The sequence below is a fragment of the Camellia sinensis genome, chromosome 14 (assembly GCF_055761805.1).
Source record: "Camellia sinensis isolate YWXY chromosome 14, ASM5576180v1, whole genome shotgun sequence".
NCBI classification, from domain to species: Eukaryota; Viridiplantae; Streptophyta; class Magnoliopsida; order Ericales; family Theaceae; genus Camellia; species Camellia sinensis.
In genome coordinates, this window is record NC_138974.1 from 60,677,871 (window position 1) to 60,686,503 (window position 8,633).

Sequence of the window (8,633 nt, forward strand, 5' to 3'; positions counted from 1 at the left end):
AAATAAAATGATTGATGCAATATGCTGGTAAAATGTCAACTCACCAAAGACCTCTCAAGTTCTGCAAACCATGGCAAACTTGGAAATCAAAACCTCTTAAAAACATAAATGAAAGGAAATTCAAACCAACCAAATGAATTGACAGTAAACAGAGTTCACCTGGTCAGCAAGATTGTATCCAATATATAAAGATTTTAATTTCATCTCAAAACTGTGTAAATATATTCAATCATGACATATACAATATCATCAGTAAAGAGTTATTTGGTTCATATACGAATAGAATGAGAGCAAAGGGAAAATGAAACAATCAAAGTTTCAGATCAAAATTAAACATTAGTACTTGCAAGCAGTAACACTAAGCAGCTAAAGTGATTGTGCCCAATGGTGGTTCCTGTTTCTCCCATTATTATCCCATTACCATATCAAAATTCAGGAATCCAGTTTCGGAAACCACTTGAGGGGTAAGAGAAAAAAGAAAAAGAAAAAAAGAAACAAGTTACAACAAGCTTACGGTATAGGGGCATGTAAAACCTCTATTACGTACAACCGGGAGAAGTGAAATTTGAAAGGCTAACAAATGCTCTCTTATCTTTATGATGAATGTGTTGCTATTTCCTAATAGTTCCAACCACAAAATATAAGGAGAGGAGGAAGGAAAACCTAAAAATCTGAATTTTTACATTTGCAGAGTTCAAGAACTCTCTTTTGCATATCGACTAGTGTCCTCCACAACCTTTGCCCACTCATTTCCAATTTTCTCTGTATATGCCACCTGTTGCTCACAAGACAGTTAAAACATCAGACAGGAACATAGAATAACACATGGAAAAAGAAAATAGATATGTCACAATCAGATCTCATCACATTTTTTTTTCTTTAAAATGATGGATATTGATAGCAAATGACAGAAATTTTAAATGAAATTTTGTAAATCATTACAAAGACAATAATGCAGGACTTAGAATTAAGATATTGCATTGACAAGGATGTGACTGACTGGGGAAGGAAATGCTCATGTGGCTGACCATGTATATAAGAAGTGAACACGACATATTTCAGAGTAGCTAGTTTTGACTCAAGACATACGATGGTGTCTTCTTTACATTTTTCTAACAAGTGGTTGCTAGTGTCCACTTATTGAAGGGCACAAACCCAAACAACTCAGTGTTTCAAGAAAACTCATACCCATTAATGCAATAGGAAAAAAGTTAGCATGAAAACCAATCAAGATCTTCTTTTAGAGACACCATAACCGTCCATGGACAAAGTTCTACACCTAACTCCTATAGGGGAATTAGGTGTTGTTTGGGTTGTCCTAAATAAGTGCACTTTTTGTCTTTTTTGACTAAAAAGTTGAGGAAAAAAATATGGTTGTTTGGGTTAACTTTTTGACTTTTTATGAAAAAATGTATATTAAAAAATTGTATAAATTAGTGTGAAGGGGAAAGTTAGGATTGAGAGTTGTGCAGTCGTAATTTTTGACTTTTAGTGAATAGTGATAACTTTTTAACTTTTTGAGTAATTTTTTGACTTTTTGACTTTTTTTCAACTTGCCAAACTTGGCCTTAGTATTTCATGATACCACCAACAATACCAACTCCTATATATTAATACTTACTTTGTCCTCCCTATATCTTCCAAGTTCCTAATGAAGCTCCAGGCCTAAGACTCCAATACCAAACATGCCCTCATGAGATTAATGTGCCTTCAATAAAAACAGTATTAACAAAAAAATATGGATTCCAGAACCTCCAATAGTTGGGTTAAATTCTATTATTGTAAGTCTGTCAAAAGTATGCTAATCAAACCAAGTAAAGCCCAGGTTAAGAATAATAATTTATTACATACAGGACTCTAATATGATTATCTGCCAAGTAAGTTCCATGGATAGTTCAAACCATCTCATAAAACCTACACCAGAAAGTACCTGATTAATCACAAATCCCTTCAACATATTCACAAAGTCATCCTTCCTTTCTCTATCAAGCCTCTCAATTTCAGTCCTGTTATTTTCCTGCAGGAATATATAATTGCATCAAGTAAATGGTGAAAATAGTTCATAAATGTGGCCCACAAAAAGCATAAAAATTACATCAAACAGAAATGCATGTTTTTAGCATGGTCTAAAAAATTAGCTGATACAATTACGTAACACCTTCATCTAACACTCTCCAAGGTCGTAATCTTGTTAACGAATACATCTATTGATCAGAGTGAAATCCATTCACAACAATACAAACCACTATGAATTGTTACAGCATGCATATTTGATAGGTACCTAAAAACGCTTCCAGATCTTATTCTTCCAATAAAAGCTTATAGGGCATGTTGGTATCATTTTTGTTTTCTGTTTTTTGTTCTCAAAAGAAGAAAAAAACACACAAACTAACGAGATTTTTTATTTGACAACTGTTTTCAGAAAACTATTTTTCTGGAAAATTTTCTTAAAATGCCCCAATTTATAACTTTTAAATTGTTACGAAAAATGAAAACCATATGAAAATTATGGGTGTTTTCGAACTTTTCCATTTTTTCTCTTTTTTTTTTGCGAAACTCGTCTTAACTTGTACTTTTTAGTTTTAGTTTGAAGGAAACTTTTTCAAAATCTTCCTTTTCTTCAAACAATTTTATAGGTAAGTTTAGTTTCAGTGAACAGTTTTGATTTTACTTGCATACATTTACGACAGTTTATGATTTAGATTTAGGCTATAGAGATCAAAAAATAGCACAATATATAAGCTACATATGTCCAACACTGCATAACTATATGCAATGGTGTGGTGATACGTGTTGACACAGGTTTCAGTTTCTTCCTCAGTGTAGTGTGTAGGTTGGCAACGAAAACCATGAAATGTTAAAATGATAATGATGATGATGATGAGAGAGAGAGAGACCCTCGTGTATTTCTCTTATTCAGCACCTTCCTTCTATGAGGCTGCTAAACTCATCCAAGGCACCATGGCTTCACAAAGCACTCCCGCAAGAACACGTTAGAGTGTATAAAAAAAATGTTGGTTGTGATATTGAACTAAGTCGCTCCAGATTGGGATATGTCCAACACTGAAAGCACAATCATGAGTGCCAACTACCAACAATTTGGTTTCCAGTACATACTCACAAGAAACAACAATGTGCTAACTGGATTGCTGACCTTAATGGCAGCAAGCAGATGAACAATGGGTACAGTGGGTACAGTTTTGCCAAAACCACAAATGTGTCAGCTAAGGTTATAGTAGATAGGAAGTCAATGATCTAGTAAAGATGGTTCCCTGTCCATCACCAGCATATACAACCACTAAACTGACTCTTCTGGAATCAAGTCCCATGCCTTTTAAATCAAAATAGAGGCATTAAATTTCAACCCTCTTTTTTTATCTGTCTCCTAATGTCCAGAAAGATGAATTTCACCCATGATCACATCAAGCTGAACCAATTAAAATCTTTATCATTCCACTTCTCTCATCTTAATCTCCAGTCTATCACTTGCTCCTGTAATTCCCAAAATTATATATATATATTTCATTTTTTTTTGGTCACATACTAACGGGAACAGATTTGACATCCCTTTTAAGTTGAGAATAAGAATGATAATATCAAAGATATTTATATCAAGATTGGAGCATAGTTGAGCAGAGTAGTTTTAATTTTGAAACTTCTAATCAAAGAAAGATCTTCTAAGATTGTCATGAGGCCAATCATTCATTATGGTATAAAACATTAAATAACCAATAAAAATTTCCAAAAAATGACAAGCAATGAAATCAGTCTGTTATTATGATTGATGAGTGAAAATTAGGAAAGATGAGCAAGAGCAACAACTAAGAACAAGACTACAAAATCCTCTAAGAACTCGATCATTCTAAAAAAGAATGGACATATATATCTATGCACAAAGTGAATTGGCTCATTTGACAACAACGAGACGTAAAGGACACAGAGAAAGCCAAATTCATGAACATTCACCTACATATTATTAACTAACAAAGTGACCCTGGATATGAACGATCAACAGAGAGATTTGCATAGCTGACTTGACATGGTGGAAATTTAAGACTTTGATGATTTGAGTTGAGAACTTTCCAATTATCCATTTAGTGGCAGCACAATAGGCAAACAGTCAGCATATGCTGATAGCAAGTGAAGATCTTAGCACACAATGCCATGCACAGTATTCCAATATTTTTAGCCTATAAGCAAATCATTACATTCTACAACTAGCAATAAAAAGCCGCACAGTTTCACACGTCCGCAAATTGTAAATGAAAAAGCAATACCTTGATCCTTTCATATTCTCTGATTGCACAGCTTTTAGCATCCTCAGTGACTCTTATTGTTTCTTTCAACTCTTCCATCTTGCGAAATCTGGACTTGTCACCACCAAATATTTTGGATGATGCAGTTTCAAGTTTTTCAGCTTTCAAATGTAAAGAAGATAATTCTGATAAAAGAGTTTGTACTGTCAATAAAGCACTTGAGCGATCCGAAAATGCAGCGTTGACAGCTAACATTAGCCCCAAATATTCGTGTAGCGTGTCCTGCAACATAAATTTGTAGGGATTATTCTAATAGTTAACTTTCCTCTTATAGCACAAGTACCACAATAAATATTATAAAAAAAAATAATAAAGTGGTATAAATTGATACTTGGAAAGTTGATGAATGATTGAGATCGGCAAAAGGGTTTCATATAAACTTCGGTTTCAAATATATTCTATCAGCTTTAATTAATCCCAATGAGTAATTTTTAATTGCATCACATGAACTGCTTGTATATACAAATTTATCAACAAAAGACAAATCCAATTCAATGTTCAAATTACATTCCACAACAAGGGTATGGCAGTTTACCAAATGCTTGACAGTTTGTGCATTTAACTCCCGATGCAGTCTGCTTGCTTTGACGGTGGCAGTGGCCACATTTTTCATATCAGCAGCCCGTATTCGTTGCGTGTTCAACATGGCATTCTCATTCTCAAACTTCGTCAACTTAATAAATGCTAGTCCTAACTCTCCCATTGTCTCACCCATATCTTGCTGAGCTTTGACAAGTGATTCTGCCTAAATGTGGACAAGATAAGAAACAATTTTATCACAATCAAACATACCAGTAATCAAAATAGACCCAAAATATTCATATTTAGCTATGACGTGAAAGTAAAAATCACCTGCTGAGAGGAATTGATAATTTGCTGCTCAAGATCACTCAACCTCTCTTTCTTTTCTAGAAACTCCTTGTCTTCCTCATCTACAGGCGGTCTCGAACCTCCCCAATCATTAGTCACTGATTGTTTCAACTCCTTGAATATCCTCAACAAATCTCTTCCCCCTTTTGCAGGCTGCACAACATCTTGCGGCCCAATCACGCTCCCGGAATCCCCAAGCAATTGCTTTGGAAGCTTCACAGCCCCATCGAGCATCCTTGATGCCACATCGGTGCTAGTAGGCAACGGAAGCTTCCCCTGAACCTGTAAAAAGACCCTCAACTCATCACTTTTCTTGATCACTGGATGTGCAGCCAATCTCCGAAGATATTTCTCCAATGCCACTCGTCTCTGTTCCACAAATTCTTGCTTTTGCATTACTTGACTCTCCACCACACTCTTGTCGGGCCTCGGCGGAATGAAAAACCCTCTGTAACCCTCACTCAATCGATCCGATAACGTAACAACGTCCTTAAATCGCCTCCGAACGAAGAAATCCGATCCGCCGAACTCCGGCAAGTTCGTCTTCGTCGTGATCAAATACGTAACGAAAGTGTTCCCTCCCGGAACAATCGAATTCGAAGCCTCCGCCTCTTTCTGAGGATTCGACACCGTGATCTTCAAATACTCTTCCGAGCTCGACAACGTCGATCTCGAAAATGACACAGATATCTGTAAATCTTTGCTAGGGCTTTCGTCATCGCCGTTGATCTCCACTCCGCGGTGGTCGACGTCGAGAGGGTTGAAAACGACGGCGGCGTACGACGACGGCTCTAGGTAGGAATTGGTGGGGGAATTAGGGTTTTCGAGATTGGACAGCGGCGGAGGAGGGGGGGATAAGAGGGGATCGGTGTTGGCGGGGGTGGCGATGATCGGCGGAGAGAGAGGGTGGTGGAGGCGAGAATCGGAGAGAGTGGACATGGCACTTCTGTAATTAGAGTAGGATTTGCTGGTCAGAGAATCGTCGAGGACGAGGCTCTCCATCTCTTCTCTCGATGCGTAGAGATGGGCTTCTTCGAAACCCTGATTCTCTGAACCCATCATCTTATTATTGCCAGAAAATTTGAATAATTTGAAGAAGAATAAGCAATAAAAATCAGTGCTTTGGCTGATCTACGAAACTATGAATGGATTTTCTCGACATTGAAAAGAGATTGGTTCGTGTGGGCGGTGGTTGGAGCTATCGTGCTCCCGCCGGGGGGGGGGGGGGGGGAGTGGTAACCCTGCCCTAGCTGGAAGAAGATGAAGGAGAGAGAGGAGAATGGGAAATCAGAGATGGAGGCACGCGGTGTTTGGATCGCGAGAAAGTCCGTTTTTATTTTCTCGAGCTTTTTCTTGTGTGGGATTTCGCTTGGATTTTTGAGAGTGGAATGTTGGATGGGAAATGCGAATGAAGTTCATCGAGGCTTAACATAACGTTGATATGGTTTAGGCTACACGTTCACTTGTTACAACCGCAAGATGATTGTTATTTACGGCCTCTGTTTGTATTTTGAGATATTATTTAAAAAATAATTTTTTAGATAAAATTTATTTAATTATATATTTTGAAAATAATTTTAGAGTTTAAAATAATTTTTTTTGTTTAGTTTAGATTGCAAATCATAATTTTACTCTTATATTTTAACCTTCTGTTTGAATATAGTTTTTAAAATATGATTTCAAATCATATTTTAAAATACATTTGAAAATATGTTTGGTAAACTAAGCCTCCGTTTGGGAAGTGGGTCGACTTTTTGGTTTTTTCGCTATTTTAGCCTGGGCTTAAAAGCTTGGTTTGGGAAGGGCTTTTTGGCTTTTTGACTTTTTGAGTTTTTTTGTGAGAGAAGAATGTAATGATTATGGGTTGGATGTGATGTTTTGTTTGTTATGGCTAAAATAACCTATTTTGTTTTTTGTGGCTAAAATAACCAAAAAAGCCTGCAAACTCACTTGCCAAACACAGGCTTAAGAATTTTTGAATATTTTGGTCTAGTTCATCCGTCCGATTATCTTCCTAGACAGCTTTTAAATTTTTGGATCTACCATTCGTCTATCCGAACATCCTTCCAAACATCCGGCCGGTAGACCGAAACAATACTTCTTTTTTTTTTTTTACAATTTTCACCTAATGTTTGAAAAAATATATATATATATTTGGTAGCGTTTTATTTAGTTTTAAATCATAATTTGATAATGAAATTGTATTTTGAGTCTGTGATCTTTTGAATTATGATTCGAAAAAAAAAAAATATTTGGTTATAAGTTTTAAGTTTTGAATTTTTGAAATGAGTTTTGAAATAAAAGTTGTTTGGTTATAAGTTTTGAAAATGATTTTCAAAACTTAATTCAAAGTTTATAATTGACCAAATACACAACTCAAAACTCTATTGAAAATTATATTCAAAACTCACAATCAAACTCTTTTTAAAATTCAATTCAAAAAAATAATTATTGAAAAAAATAAATTTTATATTTAAAAAATTCAAAAAATTCCTAAATTATTTTTTTTATTTAAAATATTAAAAATATATTTTATTTTTTTTAAAAAAAATATTCATTAAAATTACTTTGGATTGTATATTTGGTTGGAATTTTTTTTAATTGTTTTGTTTTAAACTACTTTTTTATTTGTTTAAAATTACATTGACAAATTAATTTTATTTTAAAAAATTTTGTTAATTTTAAATAAATGGCCAAATAATTTTTATTTTAATTGTTTTGTTTAAAAAATAATATTTTTTGGTAGCTCAATAGATGGACGTGAGAAAAAAATAATAATTGAGAATAAAATATGAGAAATAAAAAAATAATTGATTGATGTGTAGTAAAAAGAAAAGTAATTTTGAATTTTGAATTTTTTCAATTTCAACCAAACATATTTTTGAATTTTTTTTTTCTAAAAACATATTTTGAGAGATAAATCAAAGGGAAAATTAGTCTAAAATCTCTCTCTCATTTTTAATAATGTAAAAGATCCACAATATTATTTTATGATATCTAAAATCCATCAACTTCACACCCATATATCATAGAGAAACTTGACTCTCTCAACCATGACACTCAATCTCTAACAACACCACCAAGAAACACCTACATCAACAAACATTTCACGCTCACTGTAGCAACAGTGTTAGCGATCAGAACCAGAGCAACCCAGCGTTGGAGTTGAGTGAAACTCAGGCCAGAGTAGACAAAAGCCCGCGCCAAAGAAGAATCTGAAACCAACGTTGGAGAAAACTTGCCATTGCCGAAGCCACAAACCCACTATGGAACACAAAATACAACAGTGCTTAAATCCCCAAGATCTACACTGCATCACCACTCACAAAGATGAGGCAGATTCATCAACATAGATAACCAACTCACTAAGATAGTGAACTATGATATCCTAATTGCAATAATCAATAATCATCCATTTATAATCTCACTGAACTCACAAAGCACATA

General features: G+C 34.7%; 1 protein-coding gene across 2 annotated transcripts; it reads right to left on the reverse strand.

Annotated features, from left to right (window-relative positions):
- Positions 1–246: 246 nt before the first annotated feature.
- On the reverse strand, positions 247–6,679 carry LOC114318377 (sorting nexin 2B). 2 transcript variants are annotated; one of them, XR_003649002.2, is made up of 6 exons: positions 5,169–6,678; positions 4,852–5,061; positions 4,278–4,538; positions 1,931–2,017; positions 1,622–1,708; positions 247–775 (listed from the first exon to the last, which is right to left on the reverse strand). XR_003649002.2 is itself a non-coding variant. In XM_028265251.2 (5 exons), the coding sequence occupies exons 1-5, from the start codon at positions 6,246–6,248 to the stop codon at positions 695–697; spliced, it is 1,719 nt and encodes a 572-aa protein (XP_028121052.2). In that variant the 5' UTR covers positions 6,249–6,679; the 3' UTR covers positions 247–694. The 2 variants fall into 2 exon arrangements, 1 of the variants encoding a protein (XP_028121052.2); XM_028265251.2 differs by lacking the exon at positions 1,622–1,708 and having other exon boundaries at positions 5,169–6,679.
- Positions 6,680–8,633: the final 1,954 nt, after the last annotated feature.

Bases quoted from the DNA above. Each gene is read 5' to 3' on its own strand.
- LOC114318377 (XM_028265251.2), bottom strand. From the start codon at position 6,248: ATGATGGGTTCAGAGAATCAGGGTTTCGAAGAAGCCCATCTCTACGCA. The intron at 4,539-4,851 runs GTAAACTGCCAT...TTTATGTTGCAG, and splicing joins CACAAACTGTCAAGCATTTG to GACACGCTACACGAATATTT. The intron at 776-1,930 runs GTACTTTCTGGT...TGTGAGCAACAG, and splicing joins AGGGATTTGTGATTAATCAG to GTGGCATATACAGAGAAAAT.